The sequence below is a fragment of the Pongo abelii genome, chromosome 4, assembly GCF_028885655.2.
Source record: "Pongo abelii isolate AG06213 chromosome 4, NHGRI_mPonAbe1-v2.0_pri, whole genome shotgun sequence".
In the NCBI taxonomy this organism is placed as follows: Eukaryota; Metazoa; Chordata; class Mammalia; order Primates; family Hominidae; genus Pongo; species Pongo abelii.
In genome coordinates, this window is record NC_071989.2 from 10551625 (window position 1) to 10577848 (window position 26224).

Genomic DNA, 26224 nt, shown 5'->3' on the forward strand with positions numbered 1-26224 from the left:
TTCCCTGGCAAATATTTGGTACTCAATAGTAATGCTAAGTTAGTAAATAAATGATGAATTTAGAATCAAAATAATGTGTCTATGGCCAAAATAAAACCTGAAATCCCTGTCCTATTTCCCAGAGGTAACTGCTGTTAATAGTTTAGTTATGTGCTTCCAGACATACCTTCACAGAATCATTTATCACAATAAAGGTGTCATACTATGCAGATTGTTCGACAAGATGCTTTTTTTCACTTTACACGGGCATCTTTTCATACCATTGTGTGGCCAGGCCATGATTTGTTTTCCAAAAGACATTTACCCAATTTATATGGTGAAGATTTTTGTCCATATTACTTTTTATAGTATTTCTGTAGGGTAAGTTCCCGGAAGTAATATTGCACAATCATCGAAAAATTTTAGTGTTAAATTACTGCCCCATAAAGGTACTAATTAACATCTGTTTCAACAACATAGAAGATTACTTTTTTTTTTTTGGGTGGGGGGGGGGTGGCGGGGACAGAGTCTTACTCTGTCGCCCAGGCTGGAGTGCAGTGGTGCCATTTCTCCTCACGGCAACCTCCACCTCCCGGGCTCAAGCTATTCTCCTGCCTCAGCCTCCCAAGTAGCTGGGATTACAGGCACGCGCCGCCACGCCCAGCTAATTTTTGTAGAGAAGGGGGGGGTTTCACCATGTTAGCCAGGCTAGTCTCGAACTCCTGACCTTGTGATCAGTGCTGGGGTTACAGGCGTGATCCACCTCGCCCGGACCGATTTCTTGTTTTCATACTGTCATCAACTTTAAATACAAGTATTTTCAGTTTTTGCCAATGCTGTTAATTTAGAAATGTGTATGTATATATTGTCTGGTGGGTGTTTGGATGGAAACGATCAAAATCGGGCAACTTCCCCAGTTTCCTTGAAGGGCTTGCCATCGGCCCCTCCGGGAAGTAGCTCGCTGTAGTTCTCCATCTTCCTGTTTTGAGGAACGCAGGAGGAGGTGGATCTGGATTCTCATCCATACGGTGGCTGTTAACGGCAACTGCAGCAGCCAGCCAGGTCACCCCCTAAAGCAAAGTTAACACCTTGCATGGTGCCTTGGTCAGCACCCATCAAATTCGAGGTTTCTCCTGTCCTTCGACTCGAGGCTGTTTTGACAGATGTGATTTATTTCCTCCTAGAGCCAGTCACATTGGCTCAAGCAACCTATCGTAAGAAAACCAATATAATATTGTTTTAGCTGGAAACTGCCCACTGTCTAAGTGGCTTTTTAAATGAAGAACTCAGGTTCACTACGGGACGGCTTAGGCCACGGAACAGCATGTGCGAAGTTCGAAGCCCGAGACGTTTGGAGGAGCGGCCCCAGGCGCAGGCGGGTCCCGCAGCAGGGCCCGTGCCGCCCAGGCGATCAGCCCCTTCACTTAACCCGCTTCCCTCCTAGCAGGCCCGAGTCCCCTCGCCTCAGCCTCACGCAGCCAGAGCAAGGGGAAGAGGGAGTCCTTCGTGAGCTCGCCGCTCACATTCGGCGGTGGGAGACCGATCCGAAGATCCTTTTGTAGGCGAAACGCTCAGCTCGCGCGGCTCTGAACCACTGGGGAGCAGCGGCTGCTGCGAGCCGGACTGCGCCAGCACCTCCTTGTCCAGCCCCGGAACAGCCCCGCCTCGCTCAGGGCCGCGTGCGCGTGCGCGGCTCGAAGGGCGGGGACTGCTCGCGTCCCGGTTGCCTGGATACCGAGCGCGTCCGTAGTGGCGGCTGGCGCTCGGGAACTGCAGGGTCTGGGGTGGTGTTGGAGTGGCAGTTGGTCCTAATTTCTCCCGAAGCCCGCGGAGGAGCGGGTAAGAGCCCCGCAAAGCCGGCCCCAACCTCGGGAACGGGATGGGAGGCGGCCCTGGCCGCAAGCCCCGCGCTGCTAGCGGCTCCACCGCTCCCTAGCCGACAGCTGCCCTTCTTCCTCGCAGCGTGCCGCGATTCACCAGCCTGGTCCCTTCTGCGGAGAGCGATGCCGCTTCCCAACACCATGTTCTGCGCTCAGCAGATCCACATTCCCCCGGAGCTGCCGGACATCCTGAAGCAATTCACCAAGGCTGCCATCCGCACCCAGCCGGCCGACCTGCTGCAGTGGTCCGCGGGGTAAGCGCCCTCGGCCCGGGGAGCTGTCCGGTCTACGTGCCCAAGCCAGACGACCCCAGAGAGCCCTCCTCCTGGACCAGGGGCTCTTCGCGGCGCTCAGCGTCCTTAAGAGTATCAGGCAAAACTTTCCCCTTAGCATTGGTGACATCTATACTTGAGTGTCTTATCTAGGAACCATTTCGATTTATCGACTATGAGACCCGAAATCATTGCAAAATGCTCACTTACCTACAACGTAATGGCAACTCAATTGTTTAAAAGTGGTTATGATGAAGATAGACTAAAACTTAACAAAGCAATTGCATTGGGCAAAAAAGTGTCTACATTATGTTTAAAAAATTACACGGTTGCGGTCACTTTGTGAAATGACTTTACAAAGAGGAATATTTTAGCTAAGTTCCTCATCTGCAGAGAATCCTCTCAGAGCTATGTATACCCAGAGCTGGTTAAATTTATTAGAACCGGAACGACCGTGGTCATACTGAGATCATCATCCCTAGAGTGCTCAGGGTAAACTGTCCAGCAAATGAAGCTTCACAGTTTTTTTTTTTTTTTTTTTGCCACAAACATTCCAACATTTTCCAGGAACAGACATTCATAATCTCAAAGTTACAAGTCAACGGATCTTAGAGGCATTAAAAGAAATCCTCTTGGTTTTACAGGAGAGCTCTTTGCCCCTTTTCAATAAACAGATGTAAAACAAAAGCTCACTTTTATGATGACAAGAGTCAGCACAGGTGTAAATTTAATTTAAATATTTTAGTCATCAACATTTCAAATTTTGGCTGGGCTTGGTGGTTCATGCCTGTAATCCCAGCACTTTGAGGAGGCCAAGCTGGGAGGATCACTTGAGCCCAAGAGTTTGAGACCAGCCTAGGTAACACAGCAAGACCCCATCTGTATTTTTTTTTAATAAGAAAACTAATTTAAAAAGAAAAAAAACAGCCAAATTTTGCTGGCTTTCTCTAAACTCTATAACCAAGGTGAATTAGTTTCCTTCGGCTGCTGTAACAAATCACCACAAAACTTGACAGCTTAAAACACAGACATACATTCTTGCAGTTCTGGAGGCCAGAAGTCCAAATTAGTTTCACTAGGCTAAAATCAAGGTGTTGACAGGGCTTTGCTCTTTCCAGTGGCTCTCAGGAAAACCCAGCTCGTTTCCTTGCCTTTTCTGGCTTCTAGAGCTGCATTTCTTAGACTCCTTGGCTCATGTCCCCTTCCTCCATTTTCAAGGCCAGCATCTTCAAATCTCCCTCTGCCTCCTTCTTCCAAGGACACTGGTGATTGCATTCAGTGGCCATCCAGATAGTCCAGGGCAGTTTTCCCACCCAAGATCCTTATCAGTCCACAAAATCCCTGTTACCATGTAAAGTAACATTCCAAGGTTCCTGGAACATGGACCTGGATACCTTTGGGGCTGTTATTTTACCCACCAACTGAGCTACTTGTCCATCCAGTGCTTGCCTTGTGAGAAATGCTTTTATCAATGGTTTCTGAAAGACTGTTTCAAAGTTCTTGCTAAAGAAATACAGCCTCTGGTTTTAACCGTTATTCAAGCTTAAATAAAAGGATTTATAAGAGTTTGTGCTCTACAAAAAATTCCAAGATTTAGCAACATCTTCTTGGAACATTAAATTATATTTAGTAATACCTTAGAGATAGTTAGTTTAAGCTTCACTTTATTTATTTATTTATTTTTGAGACAGAGTTTCACTCTTGTTGCCCAGGCTGGAGTGCAATGGCAAGATCTCGGCTCACGGCACCCTCTGCCTCCTGGGTTCAAGCGATTCTCCTGCCTCAGCCTCCCAAGTAACTGGGATTACAGGCACTTGCCACCACACCCGGCTAATTTTTGTATTTTTAGTACAGATGGGGTTTCACCATGTTGGCCAGGCTAGTCTTGAACTCCTGACCTCAGGTGATCTATCCACTTGGGCCTCCCAAAGTGCTGGGATTACCGGTGTAAGCCACTGCACCCAGCCTAAACTTCACTTTAAGAAGCTTAATCAGGCTGGGCACAGTGGCTCACACCTATAATCCCAGTAGTTTGGGAGGCCGAGGCTGATGAATCACCTGAGGTCAGGAGTTCGAGACCAGCCTGACCAACATGGTGAAAACCCGTCTCTACTAAAAATACAAAAATTAGCTTGGCATGGTGGCACGCACCTGTAATCCCAGTTACATGGGAGGCTGAGGCAGGAGAATTGTTTGAACCCGGGAAGCGGAGGTTGCAGTGAGCCAAGATCGTGCCACTGCACTCCAGCCTGGATGATAGAGCAAGACTCCATCATAAAAATAAATAAATAAATAAAAGACTTAATCAGGAACTTTCCAAATGTACCACGCTACTAATTTCTCTCAAGAGCCATTTATTTATTTATTTTTTAGATAGAGTCTTTTTCTTTGGCCCAGGCTGGAGTGCACTGGTGCCATCTAGGCTCACTGCAACCTCTGCCTCCCAGTTCAAGCAATTCTCCTGCCTTAGCCTCCCAAGTAGCTGGGATGACAGGTGCGTGCCACCACGCCCAGCTAATTTTTGTATTTTTAGTAGAGACGGGGGTTTCACCATGTTGGCCAGGCTGGTCTTGAACTCCTGACCTCAAGTAATCTGCCCTCCTGGCCTCCCAAAGTGGTGGGATTACAGGCTTGAGCCACCGCGCCTGACCAAGAACAATTTGTGAGTTTAGGAGAAAACCCAGGCATTATTCATTCAGCAGTATATATGTAATTTTAGGCTCAAATGTGTTTCAGCTGTCACAGGACATAATCTGTTAGGGAGAGCTATTCAAAAGTAACTTGAGTAAGGCGGGACTTGGTAAGTGCAAAAATGAAGGGTCATGAAAGTTAAGCAAAGTAGTGGCTTGGTCCTTGAGAGATTTTGTAGGCAGAGAGATTGGGGCTTGGGCGGGGTGGAGAGGATTCCAGGAAGAGGAAGCAGCACAGGAAGAAGGGGGTGGAGACAGGAAGAAGAAAAACCATCAAAACCAAAACAGGAAACCAGGATACCCACGGACATAACTGCTATGGAACAAGCAAGTAGGCTGAGCACGGTGGCTCACACCTGTAATCCCTACATTTTGGGAGGACGAGGCGGGCAGGTTACTTGAGCTCAGGAGCTCAAGACCAGCCTGCGCAATGTGGCAAGACCTTGTCTGTACTAAAAATAAAATTAGCCGGCCGTGGTGGTATGTGTCTGTAATCCCAGCTATTCAGGATGCTGAGGCAGGAGGATCACTTGAGCCCAGGAGTTGGAGGCTTCAGTGAGCCATATTCACAACACTCTACTCCAGCCTGAGTGACAGAGCAAGAGCCTGTCTAAAAAAAAACAAACAAAAAAAAGATGAAGCAAGTAGGCATTCCTCTTTCCTCAGGTTAGGGTTCTTTTCAAAGGAGCTTTTCAGGTAGGCAAATATCAAAGATGAGCCAGCCTCCCCCTAGGCCTGTGGACTCCACTGTGAGGGGAGTCGGCTGTTCCTTATGATACCATCGTGCAGTTGTGCCTCACACAGGACAATGAACGTAAGAATCAGTCAAGTAATAGAGGCTGCTTTGGTTGGCGTGTGCCTCAAGGGAACTGGCAGAGGGCAACATTAGTTTGTCTCACCTCAAAAGCAGGCTTTCCCAGCCTCGGCCCTACTGACAGTTGGGGAGGGCACAGGAGGAAGGGGCGTCCTGTGCATGATGGGACTCAGCAGCCTCCTGACCTGCACCCACCTGATGCCTGGAGTACCATCCACCATCTGTTGTGACAATCAAAAATGTCTCCAGGCTGGGTGCGGTGGCTCACGCCTGTAATCCTAGCATTTTGGGAGGCCGAGGCGGGTGGATTGTCTGAGCTCAGGAGTTTGAGACCACCCTGGGGGCAACATGGTGAAACCCCGTCTCTACTAAAATATAAAAAATCAGCTGGGCTTGGTGTTGCACATGTGTAATCCCAGCTACTCAGGAGGTTGAGGCCGGAGAATAGCTTGAACCCGGGAGGTGGAGGTTGCAATCAGCTGAGATGGCGCTACTGCACTCCAGCCTGGGCCACAGAACGAGACTCTATCTCAAAAAAAAAAAAAAAAGCGTCTCCAGAAATTGCCAAATGCCTTTTGGCTGGGGAGGAGGGTGGCGGGTTGGGGAAGGAGGAGGAGCATTATCCCCCACTGAGAACTCTGCCTCCAGAGGCTGTATCTAGCTCGGGATTCCTTGCCTGAGTTATGAGGAATTACGCCCATGAAATAGGTGAAAACCTTGATTAGTAGGAATGTGGCAAAATGAGGCACCTATTCTTCACCCGCACCCTTTAGGTCTTTAGGTTCACATTTGTCTAACTCACTGCTGCCTTCAAATCATTAACAAAGCCACAAAATGGAGCTGAAGTTGTCTTACAAAGAAAGAAAACAAAGTCAAATTTGAGGGGCGTAAAGAGAGAGAAAGGATGAGATATGAAGTTTATTTTAGTCTATCAAATATCGACTTATCCATATTTATCTGTAGCAATGTTTCTAAGTACTCATGGCTTTAAAATTGTTATCTGTGGCCCTGGTGGATGCTTTGATGTTCATTTTCCTGGATATGCTGTCTCTTTTCATCATGCTAAAGTCATTAGGGCCCCAAATGATGTGGCTTCGGCATCACCTCCTCTGGCAAAGATACCAAGGGGCATGAGTTTCTCAGAAGGTCTTGCCTGGCACCCCTCCCACCACGAACCAGGGGCTGGGTGTGGGTTCCCTCTTGACTTATTGCTCCAACAGTTTCCCACTCTTGCCCCCAACATAAGCAGCAATATCAGTGTCCCAGAAAGGAACAATTAAGGGGAATAATACCAGGCAGGAAAAGTGGAGGTGGGGGGATGGGAGCCAGGCCAGCACCTGCCATTCCCAGTGTGGAAGTAGGTGACCTGTGTGTTCCTGGGCTGCCTCAGGGTTGAATATGAAGAGACGCTTAAAGTCAAGCACCTCAAAAAGCAGCAAGACCAAACCCACCTGTCAAAAGTAGGAAGACGGCCGGGCACAGTGGCTCACGCCTATAATCCCAGCACTTTGGGAGGCCAAGCTGGGAGGATCACTTGGGAGGCCAGGAGTTCCAGACCAGCATGGGCAATGGAACAAGACCACATCTCTATAAGAAATAATTAAAAAGATTAGCCAGGTGTGGTGGTGTGTGCCTGTAGTCCCAGCTACTCAGGAGGCTGAGGCGGGAGGATCCCTTGAGCTTGGGAGGTCGAGGCTACAGTGAGCCATGATTATGCCACTGCACTCCAGCCTGGGTGACAGAGTGAGACCCTGTCTCAAAAAATTTAGGAAAAAAAAAAGAAAGAATAATACATGGAACTCCAGCTGATTGTGAAGTGGCAGGGAGGAGGGGAAGAATCACACATGTTGAAGGGGCTTCTGTGAGTGCCAGCCACTGCGCCAAGCCCTTCTCACACAGTGCTCCCCGACCCTCCAACAGGGACTCTCATTATCCCCTTTGCTAACAGAGAAACTAAGGCATGCAGAGAAGGTTAAGTCAGAGAACTAAGTGGAGGAAGCAGGACATAAGCCCGGGATGTTGGTCTTCAGAGCTGTCCTTCCTAATTATCGTTGTTTTGGGGAGTTATTTAAGAAATTGCATCGCATAGCTGCTTTTTGTATATTGATGAGCTTTCAGAGATGTCTGTTATTTATTAGCTATTTTTCAGCTTTGTCGAGAGGAGATCCACTTCCTGTAAAGGACAGAATGGAAATGCCCACGGCAACCCGGAAAACAGACACAGGCCTGACTCAAGGACTCCTGAAAGTTTTGCACAAGCAGGTATGGGGGGTCTGTGGCCTCAGGCAGCTGGCCTGTGCTTTCCTTACCGTTCACTGTGCATTGATGACAGAGCGGGGCACACCCCAGCAATGTATCTCAAACCTCCCGAGGTCCCTGAAGTCCTGCTTTCCCTGCCACGCATCGTCAAGGTTGATTCAAGGAAGAAATATGTTGTGTTCCGGAGGTCTTTTTCTAGCTTCAACAGCCCCAAGTAACTATCCAGGGCTAGATTTTAGAAAAGTGAAATATAATTTCTTTTAAATACAAAATTTACATGACACTAGAATCTGCTGGGCAAAAAATACAAAATTCCAGAACCTGGGGTGTTTCCAGTCCGTTCTCCAGGTGTGCATTTGTGAGAGCTGTGTGCAGGCCTGAGTAAGCCTCTGCCTTCTGTCTGGAAGGCGGGGCTGGCCTTTGGCCCCCAAGGTGGGCAGCAGCCTCTGGTGTCCAGTTCTGTGGAGAGCCTGGGCCCCCTTCCTGCCTTGCACTTCTTTGCCCCACACGCCATCCTATTTTCAGAGACATGAGTTACTAGAAAGTGGGTCACGGAGCAAGGCTAGGCATTCCTCATGACTCAGTTCTTTTGCTAAAAGAGACACCAGTGGCATAACCTTGATTTTCAAACTGACTTATTCCCATTCTACATTGTGAAATGCTGTGCTTCTGCGCAGGATGCAGTGAATTCTAAAACTAGGACTTTTTCACGGCTACCTTAAGGGAAATGAAGAACTCTTGAATGGTGTAGCTTGGGAAAAGACCTGCTGAAATTGCTCAAAGCCTTTTCATCCAAGATACTGCTAGCAGATTGCAGAAGTTACCAGTTTTGATAGATTGTTTAAAATAGTAGAAGGAAGGCCGGGCATGGTGGCTCGTGCCTTTAATCCCAGTATTTTGGGAGGTTGAGGCGGGCAGATCACTTGAGGTCAGGAGTTCAAGACAGCCTGGCCAACAAGGTGAAACTTTGTCTCCAATAAAAATACAAAACTTAACAGGGCGTGGTGGCGTGCACCTGTAATCCCAGCTACTTGGGAGGCTGAGGCGGAAGAATTACTTAACTCTGGGAGGTGCAGTTTGCAGTGAGCTGAGATCATGCCACTGCACTCCAGCCTGGGCAACAGAATGAGACTGTCAAAAAATAAACAAATAAATATATAGTAGAAGAAATACATTTATTTTCAGTTTTAAGATCTCTCCTATCTAACTGTTAATGCGTTTAGGGGCTGGATTTTTAAAATGTTTTTTACTGAGGTTTATTTTTTATTGTGAAGCATTTCAGACAGATAGTGGAGTATCGTATACTCAATATCAGTATGCCTGTTTCATTAAGTCATAACATGATGCCGTATTCGCTTCACTGTCCTTTTTTCATTTAAGAAATAAAAGGTTGTCTCTCGCTGCCTTCCCTGCCTCCCCTCCCCAGGGCTGACAGAACCCACTGTCATGCATTTGGAGTTCATCTGTCCCCTGTCCCCTGCATGGGGCGGGTTACTTGGTGTATGTTGAATATTCACAGCATTCTATTGTTTCCCAGGTTTTAAAACGTACATAAATTGTCATACTGTGTTTTCCAAACAGTGTCACCACAAGCGGTATGTGGAATTAACAGATCTTGAGCAGAAGTGGAAGAACTTGTGCCTGCCGAAGGAAAAATTCAAAGCGCTCTTACAACTGGATCCTTGTGAAAACAAAATCAAGTGGATAAACTTTTTAGCACTTGGATGCAGCATGCTTGGCGGGGTATGTACCTATAAACAGCATATCAGTAATTCTGTGTCCTCATGGTCCCAGCTTAAAAATAATTTAGGTTTCAGTGACTAAAGGAAACACTTGTAGTAACTTTGTCTTAGAAAAGCATTTCCCCCCGCTCCAGGCCTATTATATTAATATTTTCAGGCATACAGTTATTTTAATTTACAGAAATTATTTATGAATGCCTCAATTTAAAAGTTAATAGTAGATGAACGATATGGATACTATTAAAATATATTTAGGTTTTAGAAGAAAATGCATCAATGACTTTTTAAAACTACAAATCATTTTGTAAACTGATAACTCTTTTGCTCATCTGTGGAAAGGGGCATACAATTATTTTCTACTTTAGTAGAAATCTATTATTATTATTTATTTGTTCATTTTTTTTGAGATGGAGTTTTGCTGTTATTGCCCAGGCTGGAGTACAATGGCGCAATCTCGGCTCACCGCAACCTCTGCCTCCCAGGTTCAAGCAATTCCCTGTCTCAGCCTCCTAAGTTGCTGGTACCTGGGATTACGGGCATGCGCCACCATGCCTGGCTAATTTTATATTTTTAGTAGAGACGCGGTTTCTCCATGTTGGTCAGGCTGGTCTCGAACTCCCAACCTCAGGTGATCTGCCCACCTTGGCCTCCCAAAGTGTTGGGATTACAGGCGTGAGCCACCGCGCCAGCCTTAGAAATCTATTATTAATAACTAATAGATACAGTGCAACTTTGCTGATGTTCGAGTATAAGCCAAGCAACTTAGGAATAAGATGTGATCCTCCAGGTGACGAGGCGAGCCTGGGAGGTCGGGGCGAGAAGGGAGAGGTTGGAGCTGGGATGATGTTGGCAGGGCTTCCTTTGCAAACCCAGAGTCAGTCTTCTCAGCTAAAGTCTTGCTGTGAGACATGGTGGTTGGGTGAAGGAAGAGTAACCAGGCATCTGCCATGTGAAGCTTATGAAGAAAGGAGGCAGAGAAAGGAGAACCAGCTCCCTTTACTACATAGATGAACAATTTGATTTTCCCCCTCCCTTCAGTCTGTGGGCCCCAGCGTGTATAACTGGGTGCCCATGGTCCTTGCTTCACAGCCCTCACTCAGCTTCGGTCCATGCACAGAGCTCTTTCATTCCATTTTCATTAAAACAAATTACTTGAAATGGGTGGTGGTAAACACCCGCAAGCCTACGCAATGTGGCCACTAACACACCAACAGTCACTTCCAACCACCCGTGGCCTCCTCCCGCGTCCTGTCCCGCTGCCTGGTGGCCTGAAGCAATGACATTTCTGAAGTTCCTGCTTCTTGCTTCCTGGCCTCTGAAACACATGCTTCTGTGTGTCCCGCAAGAGGTATGTTGTGGAATTTTAGTTGGTTTTGACGTGATGAAAAGGCAATTGTGTTGTCAGTAGTTTTCTGAAATTTTCATCCTAAATTATATGACTAGGTGTATTCATCTGTACATCACAGGCCGCGTTGTTCATTCCCTTCCTCTGCCATGTCACGTCTGAGTGTGGCGCAGTTCACCAGCTCCGCGGATGGCCCCAGTGGGAAGCTCTGTGCCCTCAGGGAGTCGGGTGTGGTGTGGCTGTAGAATGAGCAAGAGTTTTGTTGTGTAGCTGCTCAAAGGCAATGGAGGTGCTTCCTGTCAGCCCCAGGCTAATTGTGCGAAGGCCTGGATGTTGGCAGGCACGGTACCCTCCAGTAGCAAAGATGGGTGCAGATGGCACCCGGGGAGTGTCTCAGGGGTATTATCAAGATAGACAAAAGCAAATATGTTTAATTATTGGAGACATTTTTATGTCACTTTGTTAATCTGGAACTCTGTGAAATCTATCTATCTATCTATCTATCTATCTATCTGTCTATCTAATCTATCTATCTATATTTGTATCTAGCTATATGTTTTTTGAGATGGAGTCTCACTGTGTCACCCAGGTTGGAGTGCAATGGTGCGATCTTGACTCACTGCAACCTCCCAGGTTCAAGCGATTCTTCTGCCTCAGCCTCCCGAGTAGCTGGGATTACAGGCATGCACCACCATGCTCAGCTAATTCTTGTACTTTTAGTAGAGATGGGGTTTCACCATGTTGGCCTGGCTGGTCTTGAACTGTTGACCTCAGGTGATCTACCAGCCTCGGGTTCTGGGATTACAGATTACAAGTGTGAGCCACTGCGCCCAGCCTAAAATATATGTGTGTGTGTGTGTGTGTGTGTGTGTGTGTGTATATATATATGTATATATTTTTTTTTAGACAGAGTCTTGCTGTGTCACCCAGGCTGTAGTGCAGTGGTGCAATCTGGGCTCACTGCCACCTCCGCCTCCCAGGTTCAAGTGATTCTCATGCCTCAGCCTCCCAAGTAGCTGGGATTACAGGCATGCACCACCACGCCTGGCTAATTTTTGTATTTTTAGTAGAGACGGAGTTTCACCATGTTGGCCTGGCTGGTCTTAAACTCCTGACCTCAGGAGATATGCCTGCCTTGGCCCCCCAAAGTGCTGGGATTACAGGTGTGACCCACCACACCCAGCCCTGAAGTCGATATGTTAACAATATAAAATTGTATGCAATGTTTGAATTAATGTTGATGGTTTCTGCCTCTAAGCTTTGTTGTAAAACTTTGATTTTAACAATGATGAGAAAGTAGAATAATTCATGTTTTTGGATCCATCTTTATAGTTTTCACCTTCCTAATTGTGAAAATTCAGCACTAGATTTAAAACACAGTTGAATCTGATTTGAAAAATAAGGCCTCTTGTCCATGTAGAGTGTGTGACACTAGATGGAGACATTGTGTTAAGGATAGAGCCTGGCCGTCTAAGCTGACTCCTGGGGAAGAGACATCACAAACAGCACACATTCTTTTGGGTTCTTCCTATCATATGTTACTTGACCCACAGAGAATAAATTGACACCAGGAAGCATGCTGTGCGTCACTGTGGGTTCCTGCCTGTCTCCTAACTTGAGCCACCTTTGCCAGCAGGACTCCAGATTTGCCCTTGACTCCTTCCATAGGTGCTGGAGGCCCCTCCTGGTTGTAGAAAGCCACAGCCACCCTCTGCTCTGGTCCAGTGCGGCTGTAGAGTCAGGGTCAGGTTCAAGTGTGGAGGCTGACCTCTCCTCCCTCAGAGGAGCGTGTGCTCGTCTGGGATCCATGTCTGCTGCCAGAGATGCCTGCTCTGCCCTGGCTCCCGTGGCCCACAGAGTTCTGAGCACGAGTTCAAACACCTGTCTCGGGGCGCTGGGTAGACAGGAGGTGCTCGGACCCACCAGGCCTTGGTGTGGACACTTGTGTTGTTGACCTTGTTGTTCCTGGGTGGCTTGGAGGTGTGCTAAGAACACAAAACTGTGAATTCAAGGAGGGGTTTCTTCATGTTGTTCGGCATCATAAGCGTTCGTTTTTATGCTTTAAAAAAATACCTTCAAAAAGGAGGAAATAAGTGAAGTGCGATGAGAAGAATTTGTAGTGGATTACCGCCTGTGGAAGCTTATTTCACATAGGATGCTGTGTAATTGGTGGCTAGCCGCTGCCTGCGTGAGCGGGATAGATGTCATTCCCGCTCCCTGTGTCTATGGTGGGGGCATGGCTTGTGGCAGGTGTACTCTCTGTGCTGTTACATTTCTCTTAGAAATCACTCTAGTCAAATTCATCGAGTTGAAGATCTCTAAAAAGACTGGAAACCTCTGCTTCAATTTTTGAGTCATACATACCATTCATTCCACAAATGTTTACTGTGCATTATTTTGTGCCAGGCCCTGTTCTAAATGCTGCAGGTTCTGGAGTGAACAAAACGGGCAAACATCACCAGATTCTTGGAGCTGATGTCCTGTAATATCCTTGAAGCCCTGAACACTGCTTATTTATTACATTAAAAGCTATCAATTCAGGTTAAGGGGCACTGTGAGCTGCTCCAGGCAGGTGAACAAGGACATTAAATTGCCATCTGGATGTTAAGAGATTCCTGTCCTCTTTCTCAATGTTTTGATGTGCTTGCATGGTAAAATGACCATATTTATATGTTGTGGCTTTAATTTAATTTTTTTTTTTAAGAGACAGAGTCTCGTTCTGTTACCCAGGCTGGAGTGCAGTGGCATGATCATAGCTCCCTGCAGCCTCAACCTCCTGTACTCAAGCAATCTTCCCACCTCAGCCTCCCAAGTCACTGGGATTACAGGCATGCGGCACCACACCCAGCTAATTTTTTATTTTTTGTAGAGACAAGTATGTTGCCATGTTGCCTAGGCTGGTCTTAGTTCCTGAGCTCAAGCAATCCTCTCGTCTTGGCCTCCCAAAGTTCTGGGATTTATAGGTACAAGCCACAGAGCCTGGCTGACTTTTATATTTCCATTTCTACAATGCCATTAGTGATTCTGAGCATTAAAGCTGTGGATCAAAATGTTTTGTTTTGTCTTTTAAGCATGGAGATCTATTTTTTTTAAGATAAGAAAATTGTGAACCAAGTCTTTCATCCCCATACTCACACTGACAGAGTCAGTCCGTCATGATCAAAACAAATAACATTGACTTTAGTCAGGCTTTTAAACGCATTTGAACTTTCTGAATCACAGAAGCATCTCTCTTCGTTTACAACCACAGATGCACACGTGTCTAACTCAGCTTTCCATCTGAACACGGTGCACGCAGTGGGCATGATTTCTAGGGTTTGACCATGTGCGGGAGTGCACAGAGCCCTGTGTGTGTATTCTCTAGAATCCTCCCAACAACCTTTTGAGGAAGGCACCGTCAGGATTGCAGGCTGGTGCCCCAAGGCAGAGAGAAGCTGAGTCACAACAGGTGACTTGGAAGTGGGAAGAGGGGAGGATTCCTCCTAGTGGCTCCATAGCCCAAGGAGTGTGCAGCCCACAGGTTAGGACCACCTTATTCAAGTTTATGCCTGAGATTTTCTGTCTCAGAGAATAACAACTCCTCAGGACAATCATCAAAATCATTTCGTGTCCTGAAGTGATTCATCCCCTGGAAGGCATTCAGCCTCGGCCTCCTCCGGACAACACTCACTTGGGAGCTCTCAGAACATCGCCCCATCCAGCTGTGCTACAGCATGTCAGATTCAGTGACTGACCTATCACGGTACCCTGTTGGCCCGATGTGACGGCCACCTGCGCCAGTGACAGAGGCTGCATCCTGGCTTACTCCTCGCTGCTGCCGTTTCCTTCCAGGTTTCTGCAGCTAGGGCTCGAAAGCCCATTCGGAAGTGTCCAAGAAAGGCCAACAGAATTCCTTATAGCCCCTGCAGCCGATGAGAAGACACAGCCACGCCCCCACCCCCCAGTGGGAGCCTGAGGCCACAGGCATGTTTAGGAAGCTGTCCCTGAAGACAAAGGAGCTGCTCGGGCTCCTGACTCCCCTGGCCCCAGCTCCAGTTCCCCTGATTGCTCATGTCCCTCCCTCTGTGGGAAAGAGGCAGGGGCCGCGCTCCACTGACCAACCTTGCCCCCTCCGCCGGAGATTCCCATGGGCCGCTGATGCGGGCCTGTGTGGCCTCCCCATCCCTGTCCTGCACAGGATATCACACCCCAGTCACGGGGTGAACTGCTCCTTCCCATTGAGGGCCTCCTACCCTTACCTGCTGTCAGCCCCAGAAATGGTTTCAAATTAGAAAACTCTAGAGGATAATAGAATTCGATGAAAAGGTCCTTAAGCTCTTGAAAACGCAGTGCTGGGTTAGAGGCTTTTAAAAACCAGTGCTGGGTTAGAGGCACAGCTTCACTGGAAGTCCAGTCTCTACCCCCAGCATAGGCAACCATGCCTCAGAGGGGGACTTCCTTTGTTCTGATTCTGTGTAAAACGGGCCTATTTTTTTTTCCATGCCAGCTGAGAGGTGCCCTTGGGGAGGTGTGAGGTGACTGTTGAGGGGCCTCGTGTCATCACGAGAGCAGCTATAATTTGGAAACTGAAAAACCCCACAGAGTTGGCATGCCAGAAACGCCCGGAAAATAGTGGGTGCCCTCATGCCTGTGTTCTTCACACATCTCCACTTGAATTTCAGATTATGGATCAGGTGTAAATACTTGGTTAAAAACTAAGGGCTTGGCTGGGTGCAGTGGCTCACGCCTGTAATCCCAGCACTTTGGGAGGCCAAGGCGGGTGGATCACCTGGGGTCAGGAGTTCGGGACCAGCCTGACCAACATGGTGAAACCCCCGTCTCTACTAAAAATACAAAAATTACCTGGGCATGGTGGTGGGCACCTGTAATCCCAGCTACTCAGGAGGCTGAGGCAGGAGAATCGCTTGAGCCCAGGAGGCGGAGGTTGCAGTGAGCCGAGATCGCATCACTGCACTCCAGCCTGGGTGACAAGAGTGAAACTCCATCTCAAAAAAAAAAAAACAAAAAAAACAAAAAAAACTAAGTGCAGCTTGCCAGTCACCTCTGCCCAGCACATATCGCACATGGGAGAATAAATCAGCAACACAACAGACGGCAGCATGGGGCAGTCATGCCAAGGAGAGGGTCTTTTGGCTGGTGTGCAAGTGACCGTGCCACCCACAGGCCTTTGGAATTGAGAAACAAATGTTAAGAAATGTAACTCACAGCACAAGATGAAGCGAGTTGCGTTATGAATCCTTCTGGATATAAAAATTGCTGCAGATCTTATTGTCAGAAACGTTGACATGGGTAGTGTCATCACGCCTTTGCAGAGGAAGTGATGCTCGAGTGTTTTGATGTATTTTTCCTTAAATACCGCTTCCTCTGAAGCCTTGGAACAGCGCATTACACAGATCTCATCTGCCTGCTCCATCCACGCCAACTCCTTCCTTCCCGACTCATCCTTCCTGAGGCCCCGCAATCCTGCACACGGTGGTGACGGACTTCCATTTGTGTCCAGTGTAAAAGCAAATCCCGTCATAACAACATGTCTTTGAAAGTTTCAAGCAAGGAACATGGATTGTGAAATACACGACTCTACTTTGAGCAAATCCTGTCTTGGGGACAGTCTTTTAGAGGAGCCACGTGTGCAGTGGTCCTGGAGTGGTGCCTGCAGCTCTGCAGAGCGGGTTCTGCACTTTTCCTAGAGAGAGCATCACGTTGCCCTGGGAGCTGCACTCACTCCCTAACCGTGCTGTGCACCTCGGCAGCACCAGGTGCAGCCGCCACCGGCACTGCTGGCGTGGGAAGGGGATGGAAGTGGGAGGAACTGCCCCAGCAGGCCGCTGGGGACAGGGAGATCAGTTCTGTGCAGGGCTCCATCTCCTGCAGCCAAGTATCTGGGTCCTCAAATCGGTGACTTCTCTGCCCCAGGTCTTGTTCCCAGAGCCCGCCTGGCGGCTGCTAGACATAATAAAATGGAGTAGTCACTGGGGTGAGCTCAGAGGCCCACCGGCTGTGCTCCAGTCCTGGCTGGGTGACTTGGGTGATTGCTGAGCCCCTCTGGGCCTGGCCAAGGTGTCTGTCTGCTCCTCACAGTAACCACACGAGGTGACTGTCATTATTCTCACTCCCAGAGGAGGACAGCGGGCCATGTTATCAGCCTTGCTCTGACCCTGGTGTTCTGTAGGGAAGGCTCATTTTGTCCCATAGCCTGGAGCCGGCTCAGAGCCCTTTCCTGTCCCTGAGGATGTGGGGTTTATTCCTGACACAGCCACTGTGGAGCCAGACAGGCCTGGCCTGGCTTGCGGTGGCCCTTTCCCTGCGTCTGCAGCTCTCCCGTGAGGAGGGTGCTCCGCGCTGGCCCTCCTGTGTTTGTTTCTTGCGCTTCCCTCGGAAGCACAGCTCCAGATTCATCCCTGCAGGCGATTCCCCGGGGATGCCAGCCGCCTCCGTGGCTGCTGCAAGCAGGAGCTCTCAGTCTGCCCTCACACCCCACCCCAGCAGCCTGCGGGGTACCAGCCTGCTCGGGAAGGTGGTGGTTCTCAGTCATGTTTGCCAAGCGATGTGGTGTAAATACTCCCAGTGCGGCTGAGCTCAGGCTGCCAAGGTGAAGCCCTCCAGCTCGCACAACTGCTGGAAACTTAGCAGTGGGCTCATGAGCCGGCTCCAGCACAGCACCGGGCTCCGAGGAAATCCTGTGCCACCCGCCAGTCCTTGTCCTTCCTGGCCTGTCCTGTGTGCTTTGACACAGGAGATTGCTCTCTCCACCAGGAAACGCTTTTCTTCACTCACCAGCAGCCTCCCTCCTGGCTGCGCCTTTCAAGTCCCCCTGCTGGTCCCTCCTCTCCCCAGCTCTTGGTGGTACGGCGTGTCCATGCACTGTCCTCCCACCTCGGCAACCTCATGGGGCTCGGCTGTATACACCATCCTGCTCGTATACACTACCCCACCCGTGTATACCCTCCCCCCCGTGTATACCATCCCCCTCATATATACCATCCCGCTGTGTACACCATCCCCCCCGTGTACACCATCCCCTTGTATACACTACCCCACCCGTGTATACCTTCCCCCCCATGTATACCATCCCCCTCATATATACCATCCCGCTGTGTACACCATCCGCCTCGTGTACACCATCCCCCCCGTGTACACCATCCCTCGTGTACACCATCCTGCTCGTATACACTACCCCACCCGTGTATACCCTACCCCCGTGTATACCATCCCCGTCATATATACCATCCCGCTGTGTACACCATCCCCATCGTGTATACCATCCCCCTCGTGTACACCATCCCCCCCGTGTACACCATCCTTCGTGTACACCATCCCCTTGTATACACTACCCCACCCGTGTATACCCTCCCCCCCCGTGTATACCATCTCCCTCATATATACCATCCCGCTGTGTACACCATCCCCGTCGTGTATACCATCCCCCTCGTGTACACCATCCCCCCCGTGTACACCATCCCTCGTGTACACCATCCCCTTGTATACACTACCCCACCCGTGTATACTCTCCCCCCCGTGTATACCATCCCCCTCATATATACCATCCTGCTGTGTATACCATCCCCCTTGTGTACACCATCCCCCTCGTGCACACCATCCCCACCGTGTACACCATCCCTCGTGTACACCATCCCCTTGTATACTCTACCCCACCCGTGTATACCCTCCCCCCCGTGTATACCATCCCCCTCATATATACCATCCCGCTGTGTACACCATCCCCATCGTGTATACCATCCCCCTCGTGTACACCATCCCCCCGTGTACACCATCCCTCGTGTACACCATCCCCTTGTATACACTACCCCACCCGTGTATACCATCCCCCCCGTGTATACCATCCCCCTCATATATACCATCCCGCTGTGTACACCATCCCCCTCGTGTACACCATCCCCCTCGTGTACACCATCCCCCCCATGTACACCATCCCCCGTGTACACCATCCCCTTGTATATACTACCCCACCCGTGTATACCATGCCCCCTGTGTACACCATCCCACCCGTGTACACCATCATCCTTGTGTACACCATCCCCTCCATGTACACCATCCCGCCCGTGTACACCATCCCGCCTGTGTACACCATCCGCTCATGTACACCATCCCCCGTGTACACCATCCCCCGTGTACACCATCCCCCCATGTACACCATCTCACCCATGTACACCATCCCCTTGTGTACACCATCCCCCCTGTATGCCCCACCCTCCCTGTGTACACCATCCCCCCGTGTACACCACCCCGCCTGTATACACCACCCCACCCGTACACACCATCTCGCCCATGCTCCCGAGTCTCCTCCGTGAGCACTAGGCCTACTAAGTAGCCACCTGAGTCACCAGTTCCACTGGGCGCCTGACAGACATGTCAGTGGAAGCCACCCCAAACTCAGCTTCTCTCTGGAACTTCCCAGTTGATAGCAAATCTACCCTTGCAGCTGTTCAGGCACCAAACATTGGAACCACTTTTCATGGTTCTGTCTCTGCCCACATGCAACCACCAGGGAGTTCTGGTAACTCCACCTTCAGGAGAGGCTGAGTCCGGCCCTTCCCAGCCGTCGGCTGCTGCCACCCAGGCCCCTGGCTGGATTATTCCAGCAGCCTCCTCGCCAGGTTCCCACCTTCCACCCTCCTCACCGGGTTCCTGCCTTCCATCCTCATCACTGGGTTCCTGCTCTCCAGCCTCATCACACATCGGCACATTCTCCTCTTCACACATCGGCAGAAGGACTCCTTAGAAACACTCCACAGTGCTCCATCTTTGTTTGAAACCCTTTGACACCTTTCCATAGAACCCAGCCAAAGCCCAAGTCTTCCCTGGGTCTGTAAAGACCCCCGTGATCTGCCCCCACCCCATCTCACTGACCTCATTTCCCACATCCCTGCCTGTCCATGGCCTGCTCTAGCTACCCAGAGCTCCTGGCTGTTTCTGGAGCACACAGAAGTGCCCCTGGAATTCTCCCAGCATCCCACATGACTGGCTCCTTCCCCCTGGGTCTGTGCTTACCTGCTCTGGCCTTCCCTGACCACCCGATTGAAAATGTCACCCTCCACCCCGGCACTGCCTGCCTGCTGCTCCAGGCATGCCCCCTTCCAGAGCACCCTAGAATCCAGGTGTTGCGGCTCTCCCACTTGACTGTGGTCTCCACATGAGCAGGCGTTAGGCGTCTGTTCACTGCTACATCCTGGTGTGTAACAGGCACTTGGCGAATGAGGAGGGAATGAAGGGCTGTTGCCATGTGTGTGTGTTGGCGAGGGGGGTTACATTTAAGCAGCCACCTGTGTGAGCTCACCTTCATCAGTAGGCAGCGTGACCATCCAGGCAGGTATAAGATAGCCACTCTGGCAAGGAGGCCTTCACAGAAGGGGCTCGAGGTGGGGACTGAGGGGAGGGTCCCATAGGCCAGCTGTGGAATTAGGACACCTGCCCCCGCAGCTTACCCTGGCCAGGGTGTTGAAGGCTGCAGGTCATGATGTCTTGGTGCAGAAGGAGAAAAGGAGACCTGGGCTATGTGTTCTCTTTTGAAAAGATAGTAATCTTATGTTACATGGTTCCCCTACCTCCTTCAAACAAACAAACACACAAACAGCTCATGTTTTTTCAACAAGGATGAATTGAGCAAGTTGGTGGTGGGAGGCCATGGGCTGGCCCCGGGGGGCCCTGGTGCCCAGGCCCTGCAGTTCCAGTGCCATGCAGCCTGGTCTCATGAAGACGACCTTGGCCTGTTAGCTGCCCCCTGCCCCCGCAGGGACTTGGCTGGGAGGGCAGGTGCTAAAAGTGTCTGCCAATGTGGAGGCAGGAAGGCTGCTCAGAGGACGGGCTTTCCCACTGAAAGCGGAGGGTGGGCTGCTGTCTGGGATGAGACCAGCAGTTTGGAAGAGTGTGAGGGAGATGAACGGTCTCAGGGAGGAAGTCCTGTTGCTGTCCTGGAGCTGAGACAGAGCCCAGAGCCTTCTGTGTGAACAGGGACAGAGCCGGGACAGAGCCAGGGCAGAGCCCTCCCTTCTGCTCAGTGGGCAGGCATCGGCAGACACCCAGGGCCTCCTTGTAGGCATGCAGGCCGTTGGCTGACAGCCCTGCCCTCTGCAGGCAGCACCTCTGGCTGGTGGCAGAGTTCATTCAGCCCCTGGGCACGTCCCCGGGTGTGTCTCTGGGCCAGATGGGGCTGCAGAGTTCTGCATTAGCTTAGGAAGTTGGTTTTAAAGACATTGATGCTTCCTTTTGTCTGTAACAGTCATTTATGTTTTAATAGAAAATAAGATCTGTGAATTAGAATGTTTTCCTGGTCAATTGCACCCCATTCGAACCTTTCCTTTTGATTTTTCATTATGACAATTGTACATTCACCTAGTTCTCAGTTCAGACGGAGAGCATACTTTTTGGAGAATTTCTGTCAAATATGCTAGAGTGTTGATTCTGCTGGTGCCTGCTTTCAATGTGAGTGATGCCAGGAGTAACTGTTTTTCTCCCCACCTGGCTGTGGCACTCCTAGTCCTTGAACACTGCGCTGAAGCACCTGTGCGAGATCCTCACGGACGACCCGGAGGGCGGGCCCGCTCGCATCCCCTTCAAGACGTTTTCCTACGTCTACCGCTACTTGGCCAGATTAGACTCAGACGTGTCTCCCTTGGAGACAGACTCCTACCTTGCCTCTCTAAAGGAAAGTGTGTAAGTATGCACCTTCTCTAGGATTCAAGTATGTTGACCATGGGTGAATCTCCTGTTTCACTTCCCCCTTGTAGGGAAAAAACTCAGTTCTTCCATTGCTCTCACACCACAACAATAATCAACACAGAAGACTGCTATGATCAAATGTGTGGAGGTTTTTCCTCACCAAAAAGCAAGCAAGCAGTCCTGCAGCGGACACCAGCTGTGCGTTCTCATTCCGTCTCTACCCTGTCTACCTGGAGATAGCGTGAGATCCCACAGGTTGAGGGTTCAGTCCCCAAGACTGCCCCCACCCTGCCCCATTTCTGATGCTAGTTGCAAGCCCCAGGTTATTTTGCCTGTGCTTCTGACCGACTGGCTCTAAATCGGGGTTCCCACAACCCCTCCTTGGGTCAATTAATTTGCTAGAATGGCTCACCGAACTCAGGGAAACACTCATGTTTACTAGTTTATTACAAAAGATATTTTAAAGGCTACCAACAGTCAGAGGAAGACAGACAAAGAGCGAGGTCTGGAAGGGTCTGGAGCATGGGGTCTTTTGCCCCCATGGAGTTGGGGTACGTCCCCTCCCTGCCTGCGAATGAGCTCTTGTTCACCTTCCTGTTGGTCTCGATGTGTTTAGCTTCCGGGAAACTTTCTAAGCCCTGTCCTTTTAGGGTTTTTTTTTTTCTTGGAAGCTTCGTGATTGGTTAAATCATTGGTCATTAGTGATCACCTAAGCCATCAGCCCCTCTCCCCACCTCCAAGGTTGGGCTGGGCTGAAAGTCCCACCCCTCTAATCCTGCCTTGGGCTTTCCAGTGACCAACCCCATCCTGAAGCTACCTGGGCCATCAGCCAATCACGAGCATAAAGAAAGAACTCACTTTGGAGATTCCACAGATTTTAGGAGTTGTATGCCAGGAGGCGGGGTTGAAGACCAAATATGTATTTCACAATATCACGTCCCTTGTCTGCAATAACTTTGTCCCAACGAATCCCGTGTTTGGCAGAAGGTTTAGGCACACCTGATGGTATTCAGGGTGTGCATAAGTGGAGCTGCAGATCAAAGGCCATCAGCGAAAGCAAGCAGCACCTCAGAAGGGAGCCCAACCTCTCCTGTGTCTCCCACCCATGCGGGCTGAGGCTCAGGTTTCTTTAGACTTTAGAGGGAGGGAATGTATCCTGTCATTAAGACTCGTTTATCCCAGATCTATCCTGATTCCTATGTACAGCATGTCAGGTGGTATTAAATTGTAGCATGTTGAAAAGTGAGATAGAGGCTGGGCACGGTGGCTCACGCCTGTAATCCCAGCACTTTGGGAGGCCGAGGCGGGTGGATCACTTGAGATCAGGAGTTCGAGACCAGCCTGGCCAATATGGCAAAACTCCATCTCTACTAAAAAAATAGCCAGGTGTGGTGGTGGGTGCCTATAATCCCAGCTACTCAGGAGGCTGAGGCAAGAGAATCTCTTGAGCCCGGGGGGCAGAGGTTGCAGTGAACCGAGATTGTGCCATTTCACTTCAGCCTGAGCAACAAGATCGAGACTTCGTCTCAAATAATAATAATAATAATAATAATAATAATAATAATAATAATAATTTAAAAAGTGAGATAGAATTCATCTCTCCATAATGAAACGTATATATGGATTACTGCTGGTGGACAGCCTGACAGTAGTGCCACAGACGCAGGATCATTTGCAGAAACTTGAGGATGTCATTGACATCAGTCACGCAATTCTCGCTCTGATGAACTTGCTATATGACCCTGACACATTGCATGTTATGTTGTATTTGCACCAGGCTGCATGTGATGTAAGGCTGGTTCTGCTCTGAAGCATGACTTGGAGCTAACGTTCGAATATATTGTCCAGTGTTCTGATCACCTGTAACATTTTTTAACAAGATTAATGAATCCTCCCTTTATAGACAAGATGCAGAGTAAAAAGGAACAAAGCTCTTGGGTCCTGCGGAAGTTCTCATTTGTTCATTCCCTAAACCATCATCGGGTGCTGACTCTGCACCTTGCGCTACCTATGGGGAGGCAGAGAAAGCAGCCCAGGGCTGGTGGGGTGTGCAGAGGTAGTGGTGACAACCGCAGGGTCCAGGGAGCTGTGGTGCTGCAGAGTAAGCCTGGTTAACAGCAAGAAAGGGCCTTCTAGGTGCAAGGGCAGGAAAGGGCCCAGGTCCTCCAGGCTCCAGCCCCAAGGGAGATGGGGCCCCTGAGGTCTTCCCAGCACTTTCCCTTGGGACCACTGCCCCCCAGGTGCTGGTTATGGTTTGTCCCTGAGCCCCACACCTCTCATCTCGAATTGCCCACGGTACAGTTTATTGAGCACCTGCTCTGTGCCGGGCATTGGCGTAGGTGCCAGGGATATAGTCAGTGAACAGGTCATGCCCTGACCCCTGGAGTTTTGCCCTGTGAAGCAGACAGACATCAGACAAGCAGATTTTAAGATAGCAGGTCACGCTGAGTGCCAAGAGGACAGTAAGCCAGGGACAGGGACCAATGAGGGCTGGTCCCAAGGCCACCTTCTGGCACAGCACACATCCCTGCTCGCCTCAGCCTCCTGAGAAGCCCCCTGGCCTGTCATCAGCACCCAGACTCTTGTCCCCTCCTCCCACCCTTTCCAAGCGGCCATGATGCCGCCTAGGATGCAGGCCACCGCACCAGGAGCTGGTGCTCAAGTGATCCACCAGCCTCCGCCTCCCTTCCTGCCCCAGTGGAGCCTGCGTCCTGCGCCCTGCCCCACCTGTCCCAGCCATCCTCGTCTCCTTGTCCCTTCCACATCGTTTCCTCTCCTTCCTTCAAACTCACATCCCCTCTGCCCACCATGGGCTGAGCCTCTGGACTCCATGGTCTCCCTTTTTCCTCCTTCCTCTGTCATCCACTGTCACTCCAACCCTCCTGTCCTCATGGAAGACGGCAGCTCCCAAGCCGTCCCTTCTCTCCGCCTTATTCTTGACACCATCCTGGCTGGTGTCTACAGTCACACGGATGACACAGTACTTTGTCCCCAGCTCTCCTCCTGGTGCCCACAGCCTCTGCTTCTGCACCGCCATCCGGGTCATGCTGGGCCCCTTCTCCTGCCAGATCCGCGCACCTCTTCTCTTCTCTTGTGCTCTCTGATGCGGCTACTCCACTTGATGGAGCCGCCTGGGACATGGGTGGTTCTGTCTCATTCCAAATCCATGTCCCAAGCCTCCAAAGAACTGGGACCCTGTGCAGCAGCCCCTTCTCCCACCACTTTCCTGAGATAACAAGTCATCAAAGAAGAAAAACCTATGCATATAGTACCCATCTTTTCACCTAGAAATAAAGCTACATTTATTATACGTTTTGGTGCACTTTGCACAAGAAAATAGAATGCTTTATTTTTGGAAGTAAGAATTACTGATGAGCAACCATAAATAGTTTTTAAAAGTTGACCTTTTAAATTATATTGCATTTTATAAAAGTGTTACTAAGTATGTGATGAGAAATTACTAATAAATATCTTTATCTGTTTCCAATTTAGAGACGCCAAGAAGAACGGCATGATAGGACTTTCTGATTTCTTCTTTCCAAAGAGGAAACTTTTAGAAAACCTTGAAAACTCTGAAGATGTAGGCCATTAATACAGAGAAGAATACATTTTGATGTCAAAATAGTGCTCTTAAAATTCTGGCACCAAATACAACTTACCCTGAATCACACACCTCTGTAGTGTGAGTGTTTCTCTAAATGGGAATTTAGTGTGACAGTGCTTCGTGGGGCCTGATTCATGATTGTTTTTCACTGTGTCTTTTAGGGACCTTAAGTGTAAGAAGTTGATAACAGTAAAATGATCTGTTTTAAGAAAATAATCTATTTGGAGACTGCAGAGTCAGAAGTGGGGCTGGGCAGTTTGAAAAGTGGCTTTTTGGGCCAGGGGCGGTGGCTCACGCCTGTAATCCCAGTACTTTGAGAGGCCGAGGCAGGTGGATTACGTGGTCAGGAGATGGAGACCATCCTGGCTAACACGGTGAAACCCCGTCTCTACTAAAAATACAAAAAAATTAGCCGGGCATGGTAGCGGGCACCTGTAGTCCCAGCTACTTGGGAGGCTGAGGCAGGAGAATGGTGTGAACCTGGGAGGTGGAGCTTGCAGTGAGCCGAGATCGCGTCACTGCACTCCAGCCTGAGCGACAGAGCGAGATGCCGTCTCAAAAAAAAAAAAACAACAACAACAAAAAACCCCACAAACAAACAAACAAAAAAAGGGGCTTTTTGGCCGGCGCAGTGGCTCACACCTGTAATCCCAGCACTTTGAGAGGCTGAGGTGGGAGGATCACTTAAGGTCAGTAGTTCGAGAGCGGCCTGGCTAACATGGTGAAACCCCGTCTCTACTTAAAATAATACAAAAATTAGCCAGGCGTGGTGGTGGGCACCTGTAATCCCAGCTACTCAGGAGGCTGAGGTAGGAGAATCTCTTGAATCTGGGAGGCGGAGGTTGCAGTGAGCCGAGATCGCGCCACTGCACTAGAGTGAGACTCCATCTAAAAATAAAAAAACAAAGTGGCTTTTCTTCTTGACTTCAAGCTGGTGGAGGGGCTCGCCCTTTGCTCCCCGC

At 49.7% G+C, this 26224-nt stretch overlaps 2 protein-coding genes across 3 annotated transcripts; both read left to right on the top strand.

The window, feature by feature from the left end:
- The first annotated feature begins 388 nt into the window (after positions 1 to 388).
- Positions 389 to 25328, top strand: ROPN1L (rhophilin associated tail protein 1 like). Of its 2 annotated transcripts, XM_009240588.3 has the most exons (6): positions 389 to 1818; positions 1942 to 2113; positions 7774 to 7897; positions 9476 to 9637; positions 21477 to 21652; positions 25151 to 25328. In XM_009240588.3, exons 2-6 carry the CDS (start codon positions 1983 to 1985, stop codon positions 25248 to 25250), a joined length of 693 nt encoding a protein of 230 aa, XP_009238863.1. In that variant the 5' UTR covers positions 389 to 1818; positions 1942 to 1982; the 3' UTR covers positions 25251 to 25328. The 2 variants fall into 2 exon arrangements, with proteins under 2 accessions (XP_009238863.1, XP_002815477.1); XM_002815431.5 differs by having other exon boundaries at positions 389 to 2113.
- On the top strand, positions 23783 to 25144 carry LOC103890588 (uncharacterized). Its single transcript, XM_009240587.4, has one exon. It carries the CDS (start codon positions 24273 to 24275, stop codon positions 24891 to 24893), a length of 621 nt encoding a protein of 206 aa, XP_009238862.3. The 5' UTR covers positions 23783 to 24272; the 3' UTR covers positions 24894 to 25144.
- Positions 25329 to 26224: the final 896 nt, after the last annotated feature.